The sequence below is a fragment of the Colletotrichum spaethianum genome (genome assembly GCF_022836535.1).
Source record: "Colletotrichum spaethianum MAFF 239500 DNA, contig10, whole genome shotgun sequence".
NCBI classification, from domain to species: Eukaryota; Fungi; Ascomycota; class Sordariomycetes; order Glomerellales; family Glomerellaceae; genus Colletotrichum; species Colletotrichum spaethianum.
Window position 1 is genome coordinate 669021 of NW_026054780.1, and position 22461 is coordinate 691481.

At 51.3% G+C, this 22461-nt stretch overlaps 6 protein-coding genes across 6 annotated transcripts; 3 read left to right on the forward strand and 3 right to left on the reverse strand.

Annotated features, from left to right (window-relative positions):
• Positions 1-4732: 4732 nt before the first annotated feature.
• On the forward strand, positions 4733-5469 carry ColSpa_04734 (endo-1,4-beta-xylanase 1; the record flags this gene model as incomplete). The annotated part of the gene is made up of 2 exons (XM_049270946.1): positions 4733-4992; positions 5058-5469. 2 exons carry the CDS (start codon positions 4733-4735, stop codon positions 5467-5469), a joined length of 672 nt encoding a protein of 223 aa, XP_049126903.1.
• Positions 5470-7179: 1710 nt separating this feature from the next.
• Positions 7180-8818, forward strand: ColSpa_04735 (putative ankyrin repeat protein L25; the record flags this gene model as incomplete). Its single annotated transcript, XM_049270947.1, has 6 exons — positions 7180-7241; positions 7364-7623; positions 7685-7757; positions 7819-7988; positions 8045-8362; positions 8424-8818. 6 exons carry the CDS (start codon positions 7180-7182, stop codon positions 8816-8818), a joined length of 1278 nt encoding a protein of 425 aa, XP_049126904.1.
• Positions 8819-9047: 229 nt separating this feature from the next.
• On the reverse strand, positions 9048-9451 carry ColSpa_04736 (uncharacterized protein; the record flags this gene model as incomplete). Its single annotated transcript, XM_049270948.1, has 2 exons — positions 9048-9277; positions 9340-9451. The coding sequence occupies 2 exons, from the start codon at positions 9449-9451 to the stop codon at positions 9048-9050; spliced, it is 342 nt and encodes a 113-aa protein (XP_049126905.1).
• A 1177-nt stretch (positions 9452-10628) lies between these two features.
• On the reverse strand, positions 10629-11413 carry ColSpa_04737 (uncharacterized protein; the record flags this gene model as incomplete). Its single annotated transcript, XM_049270949.1, has 2 exons — positions 10629-11222; positions 11306-11413. The coding sequence occupies 2 exons, from the start codon at positions 11411-11413 to the stop codon at positions 10629-10631; spliced, it is 702 nt and encodes a 233-aa protein (XP_049126906.1).
• A 4833-nt stretch (positions 11414-16246) lies between these two features.
• Positions 16247-18363, reverse strand: ColSpa_04738 (spore wall maturation protein DIT1; the record flags this gene model as incomplete). Its single annotated transcript, XM_049270950.1, has 4 exons — positions 16247-16718; positions 16781-17427; positions 17490-17878; positions 17946-18363. 4 exons carry the CDS (start codon positions 18361-18363, stop codon positions 16247-16249), a joined length of 1926 nt encoding a protein of 641 aa, XP_049126907.1.
• Positions 18364-20149: 1786 nt separating this feature from the next.
• Positions 20150-22197, forward strand: ColSpa_04739 (3-hydroxybenzoate 4-monooxygenase; the record flags this gene model as incomplete). Its single annotated transcript, XM_049270951.1, has 5 exons — positions 20150-20210; positions 20265-20504; positions 20557-21111; positions 21194-21529; positions 21764-22197. 5 exons carry the CDS (start codon positions 20150-20152, stop codon positions 22195-22197), a joined length of 1626 nt encoding a protein of 541 aa, XP_049126908.1.
• Between the last annotated feature and the right edge of the window lie 264 nt (positions 22198-22461).

Sequence of the window (22461 nt, forward strand, 5' to 3'; positions counted from 1 at the left end):
TCTGCAAGGCGTTGGTAAGCTGGAGACATCAAATCGAGTCGAATATCTCCCTGAGCACTCACTTGTAGGCCGCTTACGCTGTCGTCTGAATGACCACCGCCGTGCGGCGAAACCAACAAGCCAGTGATCTTCTTCTGTCTTTTATGTTTCCATCACTTGCTATATGGTTTCAGTATCAACACGATATCCCTTCAGCTCTTGACTATAGCTTCCCGGTAGTCTCTATGAAAGAGTCCACATATAAATACACACTGTCGTCACTCTACACACTCGGCACCCATTGGATCGATTGGACAGGCGAGTCGCAGAGATTCATCGCGATTCTTTGTGGGTAGAGAAATTGGCATATCTCACCTATCCGTGACCTAGTTAGTATCTGCTATTCGTAGAATTCAGAATGCACCCGACCATGGCCACCGGCTTTGTGTCGCCCTTGCTCTATCTATACGTGACTGCCCCCAGTGGATACTCCTGCGCTCAGAATTGCTTTGGAATCCATGAAGAAGGCTAGCGCGGCATGCTTTCCCAACCCAGATCAAAGAGGAAGCAACATGCTTTGAACTACCTCTAGATCTTCATCTCAATAGATCATTGTTCGCATGCACCATACTATTAACCTTGATTTCAGCATCTATTAGGCATGCCAGGCAGAATATGATGACGTTACGCTGCATATTAGCAAAGAACTCAAGTAAAAAAATAAAAGAGGGCTATTTGCTGTCAGGTTTTAATACAAAGCAAGGGAGTTTAGTTAACTAAAAGGTGAGATAAGGGACATCCTACGCAGTCCGGTAAAGTCAAATACGCCCGCTATAATACTCAAGCTAGTTTCTTAATTTAACCAAGTTGCCTTCTAATTGCTACACCGTCTGATTTATCAACAGGAAGCGCTTGTCATTAAATAATGTGTGGTTGCCAGGTGTACTTAAAATCTACTCTTAGTGTATAAGACGGCTTTTTACCCTTACCAAGTACTCCTAACTGGAAACCGTGCAAGGTCCTATATAAATAGCAGTTTATAACTAATTGAGCGTAGTACTGTGCCATTATTCCGCAAAGGGTAGGTAGTTGAAAAGGTGTAAATGCACATGGGTAGCTGGTAGGAACGCGTAAAGCTAGCCTAGGTCCTGGTAATCGTCGCTATAGGTAAAGGATGGTGTACTTTGAGCAGTACAAAAGGTGCAGAACATCCCTTTCTTGTAGTGTAAAAAGTGCCTCCTTTGCTCTAGCAACGAGGACTACAGGCTAGGGAAAATAGAAGACGTAGAATGGCCGACAGGTAAAAGCGAACTACAAGACCGACCTAGGTGGTAGGTAGCTGATGATGAGTAGTGTAATCTCCAGTAGCAGCCTTGAGGCCGACCCCTGCCTCGCAACATGCCTTAAAGCACGCCTCCAGATGGCAGAAAGACATCGCATAGCTCGGGATCTGTACATAGGACATGAAAGTCGGGTTTATGGTGGTCCGAGGAAGAAAAGAACAAGATGTCGGGTTCTGTGAAGACAGTAAGGTAGCTACTTAAGCAGAGCAGTACCCACACAATATAGTCGCCGTAACAGCTACGCCACAGAGACTGAGGGTCGAGCCACATGTTTGACTGGGCGAGTCTCTACCTTACTTATCAAAGTGTTCAGGCGTTGTGAATTCGCCATTCTGGTAGACAGCCGATGAGTACAACGATGCCCAAATGTGATATGAAGTGCACACCACATGATTTACCCGTCTTGTGCCAATCGATGAGCCACCCACATCTGCCACAGATATTGACATCATCCAATGCCAATACCGAGGGACACAGCCGCTTTCTATGACCAGTCTTAGGAACTGATCACGCAGGAGGCATTTCCCTGTCTAACTTAGAGCCATTGCAATAGAATATCAGAAAAACACCACTTGAGTCTTCTGATCAGTCCAAGCAACATAAGACATATCATCTGGAACCGAGGGCCCTACGGCGACTCGAAACTCCCAGAAACCGAGACAAAATTCAGCACAACATGCACCCCAGTAGCCTCAAAATTGACTATTACCTCAATAGGCTCATAGGCATGCTCATGTTCCTAAGCATATGCATCATCTTGTGGGCCCTACTCGAGCAAATGACAAGCATGACACCAGAGCGAAAGTTGAGGTACGAGCTCGTGGAGATATGCCGAGAAGATATGGCAGCATTTAACATAGACATGAACGCGCCCGAACATCGGTTTTGAAAGCTCAACCGAATTGTTCGGGGCGAGCAAAGACTGATGATGACGGAACAGTTACTTGATATTATCATGACACAAGAGCAGCGCAAAGTGACGTGCGGTACGCTTCCAAAGATTGCAGTCAACCTCGATAAGATTGTAAAGACCCTCAGGCGGTGGTACGATGCAACTTGTGACGATGCGCAAACTGATGAAATCTGTCAGCTTCTCAAGAATGTCGTGAGCGACTGCGCCAGTCTCGGAAGAAAAAAAACCCTCCCAACTCATACACATCAAATGCCACTGCTGAATACACCACTAGCTTGGGTCAACATGTAAAGTTTTGGGGCGGGAAACCGGGCCACTTGCAGATCTTATGGTGACGCTCGTCGAAGCTTGATGGGGTATTTGTAATGTTTACAGGCAAGGTACTTGAGATAAGTGAAATAAGCACTTTTTGCAAGTGAGGGATGGCTTGACGACAATGCTAACCTCTTTATGAGGGTAAGGATAAGTGTTTACGTCACGGCCTCCGCGCTTTCAGCCAAATTAATAAGATCGCCGGTCTCTAGATTAGAGCTTGGATTATTCCTGAGGTGGGCAAGCAAGTGCCGTTTGAAGATTTGATCAAAGCTGGCAAAACTTATCTTGCGTTGCGAAGGTTCGGGCGCGATTTACTTCAGTCAAGGTGATGTATAATTTACCTAAGCTTTTTAGACTTGGGATGACGTTTAGTCAAATGTAAATTTCCCGTCGTCCAGACAAACCTCCCGTAGGTCAGAGTTTCTATTGATCCCCCCCATAGAACCTGTCTTTGCAGGGGTGTGTCAGACTCCAGGTTTAAGTCACGGCAGTTGAGAAACACAGTCTCCCATACAGCGATTTTTGAATGCCCATTCGAAGCGTTATTGTATGCGTTGTTGACTCAGTTTCTCACAATGATTTCTCGTCTTGGCGTGTTTAAGGCACGCATTAGCTAGTAGCAAAGGTGTTACCTCTCACACCTCTGCACTTCTCTTTCTGTTTTTACCGAAACTATCGGACTTTCGTCCCAACATGTTTGTTTGATCTTGACTAATACTCGATACAATAGGGGTTCTGCTTTTTTGGGTGCTGCGCAAGGATACGTCACGTCAAAAAGGGATGAAACAATTCGCAGGCACCAGTTGCCTGTCGCGGCGCTCCGAGCTTTAACACCCGCCCATCCTTCATCTATTTCACTTCTGTGGGACATGAAGCCACCCGCAATAAATCCACCTAAAGGCAGACGATAGAGGGCTTGTTATCAAATCGAAAGAAGAAATACGGGCTTGGTTACAATCTGTAATCTGAATTGCCTACAGCCGTTCTCGATGCCTAAGATATATGCCGTCCCATCCGGTGCCTAAATTGTCTGCCGTGGCATCCGATACTCGAGTTCTTTACCCTTGCACCCGAGCCGTTCGGGTGCCATGTTGATAATGGGAACACGATCTACCGCAACGGTTCGAGCGGGGCTTGACGGAGGCATGAAACTCCGAGGGTTGATGGTGTGGTTTAGGGGGCCTGGTCGACTGACCAGACCCCCTAAATACACGTTGCTCTCTATACTTGAATCATAGCCCAATTGTCTTCGAGAGCGATGTATATGCCGACGACTTCGTTATAGTGGACTCGGAGAATTTTGTGCACTGTGGGCCTGACGCAGACATAATTTTGAGAGGGCATGGTCTGATTTATGAGCCTGGCTAATTACACATTTCTCTCCAGAATCGACTAGTGGTCTGTTTCGCTTCCAGACTCGTCATCCAGTCTACAGTCGGTGTACACAGCAGACTTGGCCGGGTCTGTTGGTAGGTGAGGTGGAGATCTTTTGACCGAGATTGTAGGGGGCGAGAAGGCGTAATGAACCCCCGTACTGCGACTTCACTAAGCCACGCTCAGTGGCGAACACGTCGGTAATCTCATGCATCGTATGCTATAGACCTTCGAGGACGTCAAAGAGTACGCTTGCCAGTATCCTGGTCCCCTTAGATTGTCCTGCTGTTCATCGCATGTCAGCGTGCATTTAGCCGGATGCGGGGATCGGTATCCACAGCATGCCCAGCCTGGGCGAAAGCTTGTTTCCATGATTTCCTCCTTTGTGATGCTGTTTCACAGCGATCTTCAATAGATTGTCGCAGGGGCATTGGTGGAACCTCCCGGTTAAAGCCATGAGTTGTACCGCATGCGAGGGTGAGATCAGGGCATACGCAGCGCGTCAAGAACGTGGCCAAGGCTCGGCAAAAGCTTGCGTCGGTGATTTACTTGTTCGTGGATTAATGTGTCACAGCGATCTTCGATAGATTGCCGCGGGCCAACAGTGGGACCTTCCGGTTAAACCAATGAAGTGCATCACGGACGAAGGTGAGACCAGTGTTTATGACTAGCTATGAGATGGTTATAAAAGCTTGAGTTGTTCTCCCATGTTTCCCCATCTTAGCCTCATCACCAGCATCATCAGTCAATCGTTTCATCGAACCACCAAACCACTGCTTCCCGGCGCTTCCTAGTCAATACCGAAATCATGGTTGCGTTCACCTTCACTCACTTGGCCTTGGCCGTCTCGTTCTTCACCAGCGTTTTCGCATCCCCTGTCGCAAACCCTGACGCTCCTGATTTCGAGCTGGGCGGCTCCAACCTTGCCCGCCGCCAGGACTACACTCAGAACTACAAGACAAGCGGCAACGTCAACTTTAGCCCTACTAGCAACGGATACTCTGTACAGTTCTCGGCCGCCCAAGACTTTGTGGTCGGTAAGGGCTGGAACACGGGTTCCAAGACCAGGTAAGACCTAACCACCTGATTCTGCGAGTCTACCTGTTTCATCTTGACTAATTCACCCCACACAGAGCCGTCACCTTCTCCGGCTCGACTTCGGCCACTGGTGGCACTGTTCTGGTCTCCCTGTACGGTTGGGCTACCGGCCCGCTGGTGGAATACTACGTCCAGGAGTACAGCAACGGCCAGGGTGCCGCGCAGGGCACAAAGGTCGGATCGCTCACGAGCGACGGATCTGAGTACGACATCTGGAAGCATACGCAGGTCAACCAGCCCTCAATTCAGGGCACGACCACCTTCACCCAGTACATCTCCGTTCGCAAGAGCGGTCGCCCGAACGGCGGTACCATCACCTTCGCCAACCACGTCGCTGCTTGGCAGAAGCTTGGCATGACGCTCGGCACCATGAATTACCAGACCATTTCCACCGAGGGCTGGGGCAATGCTGCCGGAAACTCCAAGTACACCGTCTCGGGCAAATAAGAGGCTGTCGCTGGCTGGACCTCTTGAAGGTGTCAAATACCGACAATCGGGTATCGATACCTCATTCGAAAGGCAGAAATCTCACAGGCCTACTCTTTGGGCTAGAGAGTACTTCCCTTCAGTTCGCCTGTATTTCATTATCTTCTTTCTTATCTCGCCCCCAGGCGGGTCCCTTCACTGTGTCTACTTATCACAAAATTCTGGCAAAGCCGGAAACCGCACATACTTCATGTCACATATCGTAAACGAAATAAACGTGTTCGTCGCATCTGCTGTCTCGTTGCCCGTGAACTGTGCAATGAAATTCTGGGCTTCAGGTTACATACAATATGCTGGTTTGTTTTCGATTAGGGGAAACCAGTTTCTCGGCATGAGATTTGATGATTGTTCCAAGAACGTACATCGTCTTCGTCAACAGAGACCAAAAAAGCTCTGGTGCGCTATATTAAAAACTACAGTGGATAAACTGCGTCGGATCCAGCGCATCGGAAACGTTTTCTTTGTATCCTTTGTAAGTATGTGTTATCGTACTTATCCGCTGTTTGGTCGTTCTCAATCTTCTTCGTCCTCGTCTGTATGCTAGGAGCAAAGTTGCAGGTGCACGCCTTAACAAAACTTAGTATTGCGAACTTAAATAGAGATATCATTTGCGACGAATAAGAGCGAGTAAAACAACCCAAGGCAAAGAGCAATAGTGAGGCAACATTGACAAAGGTGTCATACGAGAATGAGCTTTCCTCATGAAGATTGGCGGCCAACACATGAATGATAACGTGTCTTTCATGGAGAGAATTCGCTTGGTGGCACTAACGATTATATCGAATTACTTTTCTGGTAGCCGTTTCGGATTTGATAGACGATGGAGACCGTGATGGTTCCAGGCGGATACTACGGCGACATCGTGAAGGACCATCAAAAGATAACAGAAGAAAAGTGAGGTAAAGAGCATCAGGCAAAAGTCAAACAAAAGAGATACGGAACGGTGGTTGACCCTTTTCTCGGTGAGAGTCACTACAGTGTAGTACTGATGGCTCTCCATACACCCATAATATCCCCACGTCTACACTCATGGAGTGACAACAAGCTTGTCTCACATTCATTCTCTTCACCCGCCGGGGCAAGTACATGAACCAGGCAAACACTGACTGAAAGGAATCTTTGTTCATTTAATTGGTTTCTGGAAGAGTTTCAAGAAGAGGTAACAATAGGTGTTGTGCATAACAAACAGTTGCCAGAGACTAAGCATGTGTGGTAGCTGTGTGGTTTCGAAGCAACAGAAATTGGGGTAAGCTGCTGCAAAATGACGTTGTGGGGTCAGACTCCAACTCGGCCGGAGAAACTCCGGGTCAGGGTCCAGTCATTACATAAGACAGGAGGAACGTGTTTGTTACCCCGCCAAAAAGCGCATTAGGCCGGCTCACCCCGCTGCAGAGCGAAGCCCCGAACATCGGGACGGCCGATTACGCCATTTTAACGCTCCAGACGGGAATGGGTCTTGACGTGCAGACAAGCAATCAGCGTCAGCCAATTTTCGGAGCTTCTCCTGGTCTAATCGAGTCCTGAGAGAGGGTTGTTCGACTCAAATCCTCCGTGCCGCTCCGATTTCTCATCAACTGCTCTCCTACGTCCATGAACTCCCTCGTCCGCCCTCTCTTCCGGTCGCGCATCACAATCAGCAGCACCGCCAGAAGAGGCTTCCACTCAAGCACCATGACCCTCAGCAGCAAGATCAAGCCCGCGGCCCGTGTCGCCGGCCGGCGACAGGATGTATGGTGTGTATCCGAGTTTCCTGTTCATGAGAGTTGAGAAACAGTGCAACGACAGAGTGCCCTGTGACTCTCTCTGAACCCCAAAGACGAGACTGCATGAGCCATTTACTGACTGGGACAACCAGGTCCATCATCAACGAGGCCGCTGCCGCCTCGCCCAAACAGCCCATTGTGAACATGGGCCAGGGCTTCTTCGGCTACAACCCGCCCGAGTTCATCCTCAATGCCGCGAAGCAGGCGCTGGACCGGGTTGAGTGCAACCAGTACAGCCCTACCAAGGGCCGCCCAAGGTTGAAGAAGGCGATCGCCGATGCTTACTCCCCATACTGGGGCCGCAAGCTGGACCCTGAGACCGAGGTCACCATCACCACCGGCGCAAACGAGGGTGAGAGTCAACTCACGGGAGAGAGATGTTGCCTGGAGACGACGGACTAATAGCGCTTCAGGCATGCTCAGTGCCTTCATGGCTTTCATTGAGCCCGGCGATGAGGTTATTGTCTTTGAGCCCTTTTTCGACCAGTAAGCGTAGTCCGAGGCTGTTTGCGACAGAAAAGTAGACGTGATGCTTACTCTTGACCAGGTATATCAGCAACATCGAGATGCCCGGCGGCAAGATCACCTATGTTCCCCTGCATCCCCCCACGGACGGTGCTACGGCAACATCATCTGCCGCCAACTGGACCATCGACTTCGACGAGCTTGAGCGCGCAATCACGCCCAAGACCAAGATGATCGTCCTCAACACACCGCGTCCGTCCTTATCTCTCCCCTTGCGTTCAATGCATCGTGCTGACTACTAGACACAGACAACCCTGTCGGCAAGGTCTTTTCCAAGGAGGAGCTCCAGAAGATCGGCGACCTGTGCGTCAAGCACGAGATCATCATTCTCTCCGACGAGGTGTATGACCGCCTGTACTACGTCCCCTTCACGAGAATCGCCACCCTGTCTCCCGAGGTCGAGCGCCTTACCATCACCGTCGGCTCCGCAGGCAAGAACTTTTACGCCACGGGCTGGCGTGTGGGCTGGCTCATGGGTCCCGCCGAGCTCATCCAGCACGTCTCCGCCGCTCACACCCGCATCTGTTACTCTTCCGTGTCACCCCTGCAAGAGGCATGCGCTGTTGGTATGTACCGCCGCTCCTAGCCTGAAGAAAGCGAGATATGAACAGAGCTAACACAAGCTAGGTTTTGAACAAGCCGAGAAGGAGGGCTTCTGGGACGAGACGATCAAGGACATGAAGGGCAAGATGGACCGCTTCAACGAGGTCTGGAAGGAGCTGGGCATGCCCTACTCGGAGCCTGAGGGTGGCTACTTCGTCCTCGTCAACATGGCCAAGGTTAAGCTGCCCGAGGACTACCCCTTCCCGCCCCACGTCGCCAGCCGTCCTCGGGACTTCAAGCTCGCCTGGTTCCTCATCCAGGAGGTCGGCGTCGCCGCCATTCCGCCCACCGAGTTCTACACCGACGCCAACACCCACATCGCCGAAGACTACATCCGCTTCGCCGTCTGCAAGGAGGACGAGGTTCTCGAGACCGCCAAGGAGCGCCTCCGCGGGCTGAAGAAGTATATCCAGGAATAGACGTGCCCCATCACAGCCCAGAGGGAATATAGATGAGAGTCGGCGATATGTACCATGCAACCTCGGAATCATCATGTTCTGAAATAGTGAATAGACAAAACTTGGAGCTACAAGCATCCTGACTATGCATTTCCACACCACCGACCCATATGTACCAGTCACATGTATGTTTATTCTCAGTGAATCGCGTCAAGCGCCACATCCATACTCGGAGTCAAACTCAAAGGCCTCATCCACTGCCCTTCGGGGGCGCGCACGCATCGCCGACACCGCCCAGTGCACCGCCCTCAACGCAGACGTTGACAGGGCCGCAGTATGTCACAAAGAGCAGTCCGGATTTGCCCGGAACCGGGACGCCGGCCGGGGCACACCAAAAGACGGACTGGTTGATGTGCGCCTCGTCAATGGGCTGTCTGCCCGAGGTCAGGGCGTCCTCGACGGCCGCGCGGTTTCTCATGTCTGATTTTGTTCCACGTCAGCTTTGGTTACCCAAGAGAAGGGAAGGGCACGGCGAAACGCACCGGCTTTGATGAGGTTGGAGCCACAGTAGGTCTCGGCCGGGGTGCACAGCGCGGCGGTGGCCGCGCCGGTGAGGGCCGCGATGGCCGCCAAGATGATCGCGAGATGTAACATTGCTTTTATCAACGGTTGTTGAGGTTTAATTGAGATGTATTTGAAGAGTGCTGAAGTTGTCTGAGTCTTGCTGTGCTGTGGCTGCATGATGGGTCGATGAAGGGAGGGGAGCCTCCCTTTTGTATCCCTTCGGCCAAGGGCGACTCTTGCAAAACCCACGAACCCATGCTAGCTTTTTTCTGGTTTCCAAATCAAACAATTCTCAAGTGCATCCCGTATTTTGACTTCTGGAATCTGTTAGGTGACTTTGTTTTCAATGATGTGGTCTAGCGCGGTGCTCTACGCTCGGCCAGGTGAGAAGCTGGTCTGTTTGTTCGCCAGAGCACCCGACTGGACTTTTCGGGCTCGTCATGATGTAGCAGAGTCTTTGATCGAAGTAAGATAGCACCCTGGTACGAAAAGGTTTCTCAGCTATCATTGTCCTTCATGGCCAACCCGGCCAGCCGTTCGTTGCCTGTACTGGCATGGTGGAAGTAGAGGATACTGTTGCCACGATACGATATTAAGTGCTCTGAAAATGACGTATGAGCTAACCCGCTCCTGGTTGCAGAGCTGGAAGGCTCTTCAAATATGATGTTCCACCAGTGCCCGCCGTGCTTTGAACCGAATGATCATAGAGATGGAGCCCAGTCGACGAAGTGAGACGCGGCAACTTAGGTCGCTTTGACTGCGACGGTTGATGCATAGCCCATAGGAAATAGGCAACGGGAAGTAAAGAAAACTTCAGAGCAAAATGTAGAACGAGACAAAAAGATGGTCAACCCAATCAGCTGCGAGTTTTCGTCTTTGACAAGGGCACAGTGTTTGTCGAAATGTTGGCGTCACACGATGCCGAGAAAGGATGACCGACAGCAATCACAGAAACATTTCAATGCAGCAGGAACGAGTCTATGTATAGAGCTTGATGCAATTCCAGACCTCTATTCTCAGGTCGACCAAGCTATCCGTAAACCGATGAGCCCATTAAAAGAGCTGTGCATGTTAACCATGACCCAGAACCATTATGTCCAGTGTCGATATCTTCAGGTGCTGCTCCAAAAGGCTAGTCCAAGTCAGGCAAGTTCAGACAATGCCGACGGCTAGAAAACCTAGAGGTACCCTAAGATATCAAAAGAGAGAAGCCATAAAGCATCGTGGGAGACAAGCTGTGCCAGAACGAGCAAGGAAGGCAATATCCTTAGATCTCATCCGGGTTGTCACCCTTCTCCATGTCGACATCCTTTTTGTCGTCATCCTGGACGTCGAGTTTCGCGACATCGGCAGCAGGAGCCTGGTCAGCGGCATCCTCAGCGGCAGCATCGGCGGCAGCCTCGACCTCCTCCTCGTTGTCGGCCGCAACAGTGGCGGCGCTCTTCTTGCCCTTGACGGGAGTCTTGCGCTTGGCGGGGGTGCGCTTCTTCTTGGCAGGAGTCTCAGAGGCGGTCTCCTCACCATCGGCAACTTCGCCGTCAGTGGTGCCGGCGGCGACGACAGTGGCAGCGGCGGTTTTCTTCTTGGCAGGCGTGTTGCGCTTCTTCTTGGGAGTCTCGACGACGAGCTTCTCCTCGCCGTCCGAGTTGGCAAGCTCATCGCCCTCATCGGCGGCGGAGACAGCCTTCTTCTTGGCCGGAGTGCCGCGCTTGCGCTTGGAAGGAGTCGCAACCGGATTGCCATCCTCGTCGGCAGGGGCGGGCATGTCAGCGAAGAGCTTCTTCTTGATGCCGCTCCAGGCGTTGCTGGCGGAGCGAGGGTTGGTCATGCCGCAGGCAGCGGCCAGGCGGGGGTAGTCGATCTACAATGGGGGAAGGAAAGAAAAGGTGTCAGTTCGGCTCGATATGGAGGGTGATGAAGATTGATTATGAGGGGTGATCTTACCTCAGGAGGCGACTTCATGCAGGTCCAAGCGTGCTGGAGGATCTCAAGCTCACGATCGGTGAGGGTCGGCTTGGCAGGAGCCTCAGAGGAAGAGCCGTTGGAAGACATGTTGAATAGTGTTGGTGATGTGTAGAGTGTCTGACTGGTTTGATCACGAGTGAGGGAGTTTGGAAGTGCACAAGAAGCGATGAAGATGAGTTTGGGTGGATGATGAAGAGTGGAGATGAAGAGTGGTTGGGTAGAAGTAGGCTTATCCAGATTAGGTGGAAAGAGGAGGTGTGTGGGAGAAAGTATGAGAGAAAGTGAGGGGTGAAAGACTTTTTATCAAAGATTCTGCAGGCAGAATAGACCGTGGAAGAATCTAGGGCAAGAGTGAAAACATGAATGATGTCGTCGTAGGTCGCTTGAGGCGCGTGTGGATGTGTGTGAGAATGAGGCAACTCAAGACCCAACGTGAGAGAAGGAGGCAGGAGCTAGAGGGTAGGCCATTCAACGTGACATTGATTTTGGTGTCAGCTTAACGGGTGGGGAAAACATAAGTCAGATCAGGAAGGAATGCCGTCGTCTGGCAACTCACCTAAGGGGATTTTCTTTGACAGAGCCAGGATAATGGCCGGAATAGGAGCCGCTGGCAACGTTGAACCTTGGCACTGATCTCAACAGAAGACAATGGCTTTCTGCTCGGCAAACAATCAATGGGGCTTTCAATTTTCGAAACGTCGCACCTTCTGTTTTAGAGAAAACTGACTGTTTAAAAGCTCTTGCATTGTTCACTTACTCCAAGAAGCACCTAGAAGAAGCGAGCCCCAACAGCGACGTATATCCTTTCTTTGACTTGGGATTTCAAGGACTTGCCAATGAACGTTGTCTGCTCTAGCATAGTCCGGGTTGTTGAATTTAAACGATCAGAACAGGGGGATAGCTGTTTTTGTCGAGCCTTCCACGACATCTAGGATGGCATCCCACAGCTAACGAAATCTCAATATCAGGGACTCTGCCCGAATACGCGATTGAACAACCTTGGAACATCGTTCATGTATCTGTATGACCGATGTATGCAATGATACATCTGTACATTCACTTCCCATGTTGAATGATAATCGAAATATTGAAGCCATTTCGTGGAAAAGGGTCAACACAATCTCATATATTGGACCTTAAAACGGAAAGTGCTACGATACATCAGAAATTTGAGATGCTAGGTAGCAACAGGATAATCTTTGCAATTGAGCGACGAAATCCCAAGTCAGGAAGAAAACTTACAATGGAAAACAATGAAAAAAGGGAAGCAAAAAAAAAAAAATGGATAAAAAATACAAGGACGAAGAAAATAAAGGGGAAAAAGGGAAAAAAGGTAACACGTGTGTAGAATGAAACGCGTCATCGTTCGATGCATTCCGGCAACTACCACCCCAAAGAACACAAGTCTGAAAGCCATCCAGAGAGGTCCACCCTCCTAGGCCTACCAACTATGGTTTCGTTTTCGATATCTGAAAACACCAGACTTTGCATCAGGTTTAAGCATGTCTCCCCGTAGCAAGAAGCTTTTGAAAGCTCTTCTATTCTGGCTTGACTGGTGGATCACGAAAAGCGCTCGTCGGTGCGGGCCACTGAGACTTGAAGCGAGCTTTGGTAGAAACGCCTGGGTAATAGTAAATGGCTGCCTGCCCGTCCTGGAGTGTCTCAAAATTCTCGTATCCTGAATCACAAAGTTGACAAGACCAATCGCCTGGCCAAATTCGTCTTTAGCAACGGATGTCTGGCACCAGTTGCTTACGGACTTGGGGTTGATTGTGACGTCGCAAGTTTCAGACATCCCGCCTTGAGAGTTTCCAGGAGTTGTACCCTAGTTGGATTTGTGTCCAACACTCGTCATCGTGCTGCAAGAACTGTCTAGTCATTAGCTCTTCAACCTCGCACCTAATTCGACATACTGAACGGTAGAGACCAGTAGGTTACTAAAATTGTAGGAGGGGAACACTTACTCTATCATCCAAGGAATGAATGTCCAAGAGCCACACATCACCTCGGGGGCAATAAAGCAACTTTTGGTACTATAGGACACACTATCGGTCCATTGCATGAAGACGCCAAGGTTGAATGCAGTGTTAAGGCTCTTGCTGTATACGTCAAGTTCCCCGGCGATGCCAAGGTTGAACCTGATTGATATGCTGTGCGATATGACTTCCTCAAGCTCGATGTTACATGGCGAACCAAGCTGAAGGCAGTCGACTCGAATCCAAAGGGTACTTCTTGACCTGGGATTTACGAACAAAAAAGCATTAGCATATGTTTCTCAGACTCAAAGAGGGATGTTCTTTCGTACCTGATCAGATAACATATGACACATACCTAGTAGCTCTAATCTGACAGTAAGAGGCACATGGAGGATTCCTGGGCATTCCATAGAAACAATGGCTACTTTTATTTAATTGGTTCTTGGCATCAGTGCATCCGTAGATAGACTGAGTTCAGGTTGGTCAGTGATGTTATTGGGATAAGGGTGAAAGCAACTGACATATCCCACTGAAAGAGAATAGACAGAAGAGAAATCAGTGTTCCTGCCGAAGAGTTCGGTGATGTATTGATCAAGGGAGTCGTAGTCAGGAACCGTCCAGGCTGGGATATGGAAGTCTGGAAGTGGGTTTCCCTGCGCAAAGACCACATAGATCATAGTAGCGAAGGCAAGTTCCTGAGATTTGATGACGTTCAGGGCTAAAGTACAAGACATGAAGTGGCCGAGTATATAAATTTGGTGAGGAAAAAAAAATTGATAGACAGTTTCGATTTCGAGTGGGGGTGCGGCTGATTGGACTATCGTGCCTAAAGTGCTGATGAGGCAATTGCTTCCATCGACTGACGAGAACGGGTGAGCTTCATATAGGACGTCCTGCTTACCATTTTTGATCAGATACATTCAGACCAAAACGTGTTTTCAAGGTATGGAAGACACGATCCTGGGATTCAAGCGATTTATTACATGGCCTTCCGATGATGGAAGTTACAAGATAGTTGGGAGCCAGAGACTTCGTTAGGCTTGATCGCTGTGAGCTTCAGCCTCACCAATGGGACACCAATATCACTTGCAGCCATTCCCTCGGTGGCCTAAGTTATACCAGGCCAAGCCATGTAATGCAATCAATCGGTCGGCATCAATGCAAATGTGTTTTACAAATGGAAGAATGCTACAGAAGGGGTGTTTTTCAAGTTCAGTTCTTGAAAAGTTGATTGGTGGCTTTGGTTGACCATAAAAACTTCAAAAGCACACTGTTGTGCCACGCTTCGCAGCGCTGTGACGAATAGATACAATTCCACTTCGAAGTGATGAATTCATGCAACCATACTGGTTAGTAACTGGTGAACTCTAAGTCACTTCTTTCATCTGTTTACAGTTTTCATTGAGGAGCTCTACTAAAGGGGATATGACACTCATTTTTCAATTGTTGGCTCCATCGGAACAGTGCCCCTTAACCGTGGCCTGGCAGTTTGGTTCGCCAAACTGACTTATTTGAGTTAACCTAAGCGATGCGGGCCGTGATTCCTCGATGCTTGACCAACTGTGACAGATCTCGTTGCTGAACCAATCAATCCTCCTGAGTGATGAGGCCGCTCGACGTCCCTCGAGGGCGTTGCTGCGCGACACGAGTCTATTCTAGGAGCTTAGCTGTAGGTCTACAGTTGAATTTTCATGGTCCCCAGAGCCATCCACGCGAGTTGGGTTCTCAAAAATAATTTGAAGCTGTTGCCAAGTAATAACTAGCAGATGTGTGTATTCTACTACTTTATCCGTAATTTGTCGGTCCATCGAGCGGGATGTTTGCCATAGAAGACGCCCAAGAAGTGATAGACGCTAGCTGCTCCAATAGACATACTTAAACGGCCTCGCAATACTACTGAATTACCAAGGTTGATAGTTCAGCCATCCATTAAGCGTGCTCGACTTGCGAACTTACGAACTCGATAGATTCAGCAAGTGTATGAGCCTCATCTCCTTGCGAAACACCAAGACTCTCAATACGCACATTCATACAGACCTCAACCACAATGTCCGGCATCGAACAAAACTACAGCCTAGTAAATAACACCTTCTGCCCAGGAGATCGCGCGATCCCCAAATCCTGGAGCCATACTATAGCCTAGGTGGGTTTGCAATGCAGCATTTCGATCAGCACGGGCAACGCCGATATTCTCGCCGAGTGCTGCAACATCACGAAGACCAACCCCCTCACTCTCCTTCGCGACATAGACCACCCGCAGATTTCGATCGGCTGGGCGAGTTGCCAGTACGAAGAGTCGAAAACCACAAAGAAAACTTGGAGGCCAGCAAGAAATTCCGCAAGTGTTTCAATCGCCTCCACGCCATCTGCAACGCACAGACGACAACAATCCCGTTTGCCTTGGCAGCCAGCACAACTCGGCCACTAGATCCGGCAGCGTTATGTTGGTTCAGGCAGCGTTCATTGCTTTGATGGTCTCGTTTTGACAAATGGGCAGATTCCTGTAGCGAAGGGTTATCTCTGGTCTTGGAGTTGAGTACATTTCGTGGGGTACCTCATCGCCAAAGGAATCTTCACCGTTGAAGGTTGTGTTCAAGGCTGATATCCTTGTACGGTGAGGAAAACAAGTCTTGGACGGGCCTTAGGTTTGCATCCAGAGTATTGGTTGTTAGTTGATTGGAAGTTTTGTTTCGATGTTTAGTATAATATCCAGCAAAAAGTCTGCGTGAATAGCATGGCACAAATCAGGGTTCGGTTTGATAAGATTTTGCAATGAGTGAATTCATATCGCTTTACTATCAAAGGTATCCGGACCAAGAACAAACCAAACGAAGTGGGAATCCTAAACCAACACCACAAATGCAACTTTTCCAAAATTTCCATGCAAATCGAAACAAGCCTCAAAAGATCCAGCCTCGGTAGGCTCGCTCTGACCTCTCGGCACTTAGTCAAAGTGAATACGCCACATCTCTCTGGGAGATCCCGCCGTGAAGTCGCTGCGCGTGTGCATCGTCAGGATGTTATCACTGACAAGAAGGTCGCCCTCTTCCCAGGCGAAGTAGAGGGTGTTCCTCCGGTCGTGGAGGAGAGAGTCAATGGTGTTGCAGATCTCCTCGCTCTCGCTCTCGCTGGCACCCTCAATGGACACATAGGTCGCGTCGAAGGCGGTCTTGGATTGCGGCCAGGGTTCGTGGTAGCGGATGCACGGCTTGCCGGTCGTCGGGTGGGAGACGACGAGAGGAAGACCAGTCATCTTGGTTGAGTCGAAGGAGCTGGTCTGGACGCTCCAGGTAAGTCCCTGGAGCTTGGAGAGAGGCAGCTGGGGAGGCAGGTTCTGGAGGAGGAAGTGCGAAGGGGTGAAGAGGGTGAAGCCGGTGTCACTTGGTGAGGGAGTGATGGAGGTGAAGAACTGGAACCTGGTTGCCAAGCGTTAGAGTACAGTTCGTGAGGATTATGCCACTGTGGGGGAATGGCTTACCTGGGCGGGTTGGGGAGAAGCTTCTCAGTTCCGTCTGCTTGGGGCACCTTGTGGGTCTTGAACAGGCCATCGAAGTGGAAAGGCATCCACTCTGCCGACAGAACGTTGTTCAGACCGCGCGTGTCGGCGCCCTGGTCCTTGACTTCCAAGACCAGGCCAAACTTCCACGGTAGGGGCGAGCCGAATTCCTCCGCCTTCTTGACGAACAGGTCACGGTCCTTGGTCTTGGAGAAGCCCCTCATGACGACGGGGGAGTTGACCTCGGATAGAGCACGAACCTTCTCAGCATCAATGTCGTGGATGGAGAGCTTCTTGCGGCCGGCGGCCGGGCGGATGAGGATACCGCAAGGGTACATGGGCTCAAAAGTGACATCGGAATTCCATTGCAGCAGGTCACTCTTCTCGCGGAAGTAGCTGGGTCTTCCTTCCTCGTACACCAGCTCGTACTTGGGGTCGCTCTCAAAGTCGGAGCGGGGGCCGGTGGTGACGGTGCCGTTCAAGCTGAAGGCGATGGAGCAGTGCCAAGGGGTGGTGAAGTAGGTGGGTGTGGGGAGTGGGCTGATGGAAATCTTGTTCTCTCCAGTGGAAGGGTGAATGGAGAGGCGGACGTGGTCGCGGAAGTTCTCGCGGACGGCACGAGCAAAGGCCTGGGTTGGTGCGTTAGACGAGGAAATCGAGAATTGTATGAACACCAGGAGATTCGACTTACGTCACCACGCTGGAGCATCTGCTTCGAGATGTACTCGATGCCCGTCTTGAATTTGGTCTTGGACCGGTCCTCTCCGACGGGGTAGACATGGCGCAGGTCAGTCTCGAGGAACTTGATGTATCCACGATATGTCAAGCAGGTGTCCTCGTTCTGGGAGATTTCCCTGGAAGGGTCATAGTCGGCCCTCCCAAAGGTGTTGAGGAGAGAGTGGCGGAAGTTGGTAGCGTTGGCAACGTATGTGATCTCTTCTAGCTTGTTGGGAAGGTTTGGAAGGTGGACGAGGTCCTGAAGACGGGAGAACTCGATGTGGGCCAGGTTCTTCTTCGCAGCGAGGCCGCGCAACGTCTCTCCGTACGCCCAAACTTCCTTGTCAGGGACACCGAGGAGGTCTGGTTAAGGATATCATTAGCCATGAGCATAAAATTGTGGGTGCGGTACAGTGGACAATATACTCACCATTGTATACCAGTCCATCAGAGATGATTGTCAACTTTGCGCCCGGCTCGTAAAAGTCCTTGATGGCAGAGCAGAGGCCGTTGAGGTTGGCAAGGGAAAACTCGTCCGCTTTGTCGGGCAGGCGGCCAAGGACCTTGTCTTTGGCATTGGGAGACTTGAAGGGGAACGCGGGGAGGCACATGCGGATTTGGCTGCGGGCTTTGACTTTTCTGTAAATCTGGGAGAGGAAGCCAAGCCTCCCCTCGAGCTCGGCAGGGCAGGTCTCGTGCGGCCGTCTCAGGCGGTAGCGACAAATGATGTCCAAAATGGCGGAAGCCGTGGAAAGAGCCTCGTCGTCCATCATCTGAGGCGCCACCTTGGTGATGAGCTTGACTTCTGGGGACGGTTGGCGGGGCGGTGATTCTATAGCGGATGGCATGTTGTTGGCAATACGTTTGCAACTAGTGGATGCGGCGAGAAGCTTGAATAGCAGGAACAAGCAAACAATTAAAGAAGGTTTGAAACTGGCAGATGTAGCTTGATCTTAATTCAACTTGAGCATGGTCTAAAGGTAACCCGTTTCCAACGGCCCGGGAGAGACGACTGGCTTATATCCAGTAGTTTCCTGTCGAGGGATAGCTTGCCAACGTTGCATCTGCATACAGACATGCTCGGAAATGATGATCATTAGGGAAAAGAAGGCCCTTGGTGACGAGCAGCGGGCCACACCACGTCGGCGGTCGGCGCATTTCACGCATCAGGTCACATGTGGCTATACTCGGATCCTCCGCAGCCTGGTCCATAGCGGCCATGTTCCGGTCCTGAACACCCACAATTCTCGTGGGGGTTGCAATCAATCCTCAGCAGAATACATTTCGAGAACTTGTCGACGGGATCAGAAAACACCCGACATCCAGCCCTGCCACGTCAAGCATCGACAGGATTTTCTCCGTCATCTTCCTCTTCTTTCCCTTACCTTCCAGATGCAGCCGCCATTTCCATTATTCCTCGAGTCAGGGTTGCCACCCTTTCCCACGGACGGCCCCATCAGGTTCAGGTAAATCATGCACTGGATTAGGGACTGGGCCCAAGTGTGAGTGAACCGCGGTTGGGCGACCCACGTCACAGTGGACAAACGCAGCGAGCCCGGATCAAAGGAGTCAGTGTTGGCGCATTTTCCAAGATGTTAGCTGATGTTACCGCGCGGGAGTCGTCAAGGGGAAGACAAAATCAACCCTGCTAAGGGGGGGCGGCGTAAAAAGTGTGGGGAGCGCCACATTCGACAAAAACAGCACCGAGCCATAAACGTCGTCCAAGAGGGTTAGAGTGGGTAAATGGATGGCGAGTCCATACAATTACCGCGGTACTATATGCTATGTATGGTAGATGGATGGCTGGAGTGTCGAAGAAAGTCCAGCAAGGGCCAGATTCCGCACCGGCAGAGCCCTCCCGCGGCTGTGGAGACAGGGAGCCTCGGGGTTCGCAAACGGCGCCTTACCTGATCGGCTATTTAAACGGGTTACGAAGCCCGGGATGCCATGGCGAATAGTCGAGACAGGACAGAGGGTCACGGCGCTGATTCCTCGACTGGGCAGGTCGGTCCAGACACCCGGGGCAATAGCTGCAATGCTACATTGGCGTGCTATACAAGTCACATTGAGATCGTCGAGTGGATTGGTCAGGTCTGTGAGTATCTCTGATCCTTTGCGGAGTGCATCCACAGTCGTGTGGTGTGGGAGCGTACAAGTACCGGTAGCATTCGATTTGGTGTCAGGAATCAGGAATACCCCCGGCGCAACTCACCATCAGGCGGTTATCGCCATCTTCCACCAGCATCGGCCATGCCGGGGCTCGGTCCAACGGCGGGGCCCTTTTCGGCGTGTGTCGCGAGTCGTTCCGGCTCCAGCATCCGGAAGCAGATAATCTGATATGAAGTAAGCCGCCCGTCAAACCGAATCGCTTAATCGCTCACGACTGCAACGATACTATTGCCCCTGACTTGTATTGATCAACAATCCGGATACACTTAATCGGTATTTCACATTTTCTCCCCTTTCTTTTGAGGGTTTTGTGCCCAGGCAGCTCTACTGTAAGACTAGCCCGCACCTTGAAGGCGGACTTATACGTTTTCGGGTATCCGCATCAGCAACAGCAACAGCAAAAACAGCAATTCCATTGCTTGCTATCTCTTCACTTGTTTAATACCACTCCTATAATTTGCCAAAATGGGCTCCATTCCACGCGACGACACTCTTGAGACTCAGGTCGACCTGACCATCATCGGTGGTAGGTATAGCCAGCCCCTCAGGAGAGCCTGAAGTTCTAACAGTGATCAACCAGGTGGACCAACTGGCCTGCTCACGGGCTATCTGGCAGAGCAGTTGGGCGTCTCGGTGTGCATTATTGGTGAGTCTGGCGAAAAGGCCCCCGAGTCAGGACATGGCTTTAACGTGCATCCAGATAGCAAGCAAGGCCCTCTGGAACTGGGCAGAGCCGATGCGCTCAACGCTCGCACGCAGCAGTACCTTGAAGTGGTTGGCATCCTCGACGAGCTCATCCCCCAAGGCATCACCTGCAACAGTAAGTTTTTGGGCCACAAATTCTGTTGAATGAGTTCTGACTCCCTTCTCAGCAAGCTCCACCTTTGCGGATGGTGACTTCAAGTCGCGCCAGAGCCACTGGTGGACTAGTCTCGAGCACTGCTTCCGCAAGAACTTTCTGATGATCGGCCAGCCGGTCGTTGAGAAGGTCCTCGCGGAAAGGCTCACTACGTCCATCAGCTATGGTGAAACTGTGTCGTCCATCTCAGAAGACAAGTCTGGCGTCACCACGACGACCAGCAAGGGTCGTATTATCCGTAGTAGATACGCGGTGGGAGCCGACGGCGCGCGCTCCACCGTTCGCAACACGCTTGGCATTAGCTTCACCGGCACTAAGCCCGAGATGATATGGGCCGTGCTGGACACCTTCATCGATACCACCTTCCCAGTGTGTTCAGAGATCATTACCTTCCAGCTCAACGGCCAGAGCCGGATCTCGTGGATCCCGCGAGAGCGCGGCATGGCGCGATTCTACGTCCTGCTCGACGGCGAGATCACGCAAGAAAAGGCGGAGAACTCGATCCGCGAGCACATGGCCCCCCATCGGGTGGACTTCAAGAAGACGGAGTGGTTCAGCACATTTGACGGTAAGTGCGATGGAAAGCCACGAGGCGCCCCCGGGCGAGGTGAAGGAATTTATTTAATCAAGTCCTCTGACATGGCATACAGTGAAGGAGCGCATTGCAGGAACCTTTATTTCCCAAAACGGCGGCGGTCGCATCCTCTTGGCGGGTGATGCAGCACATGTTCACTCTGTCAACGGCGGCCAGGGCCTCAACACGGGTATTGCCGACTCGTTCGCCCTGTCGTGGAGGCTGGCAAGCATCCTCACGAACGATAAGCTCAGCCCAGAGGCGACGGACAAGCTGATTAGGAGCTATGATATCGAGCGGCGCACTGTCGCTCAGAGTGTCATTGACGTCGCGGCGGCATTGGTCAGGGACACAATCAAGACGGCAAAGGAGTACGTCTCCACAATCGAGAAGAACGCTGGGTACATCACAGGTAAGCATGTCGTCCACCTTTGTATTCCCTATTTCCCCTCCCTAGCTCCCCTCGGGCTGCAGGTCTGTCTCGTTTGGGTTCCCCCGAGGCAGTCAGGAGGGGCGGGAGGTGGGCAGAAACGGGACGAACTGCGCTTCCAGGCCATAGTCGCCTTCTCCACCCCTCCATGACCCCCTGGGCTCATAAATTGACTCTGGCGTCAAACTTGGTCGGCTAACTCTCTATTTTCAACAGGCATGGGTGTCTCTTATGACGGCACTGGATCGCCCCTAATCCAGGAATCTTGTCGAGGCATCTGGACCGCTGGGCGGCGGTGTCCCGATGTCTTCCTGACGCCCACATCCGAAGAGGAGCCGAGGCGTCTATACGACCTCGTTGCAGGCAAGTACGGTAAGCACCTGGTGCTCAAGATTGGACGACAAGCACACGGCCCCGTCCTGTCGGGCGATCTCCAGGGCTTAGCCAGGCTGTTCAACGTCGCACCCCACAAGGCGGAGGCTAACGGGACGGGAGCCGAGGGCTCTGCAGCGACGGGATCGTCCTTCACGGCCGATTGGGCGGCCGACGATGACAACTTCACGGTTGTCGTCAGGCCAGACATGTATGTTGGTTACGTCGGCCAGGGTGAGGGGTGGCAGGATTACTTATCATACTTGACTCAGTCCTAGAGGGGCGGCGTGCGCATGTCGTTATTTCAGCGTTTAGGCTTCAAGAGGGTTGTGCGGGACTTCTGGAGCGCAATAGAGGGTCACAGACCATCGTTTCTTAAAAAATGAACCCAGTTCAGGGGATACCATCAAGTTCCATTCGCTGAAGATGACTGGCTCTGTCCGTCTTGGTCGGTCAACCGCCAACTGAAAAGGTCCATCTTGAGTCAAGCATTTACGTGATTCCAATATTGCAACGCATATGGACCGTTGATACGTAACAAT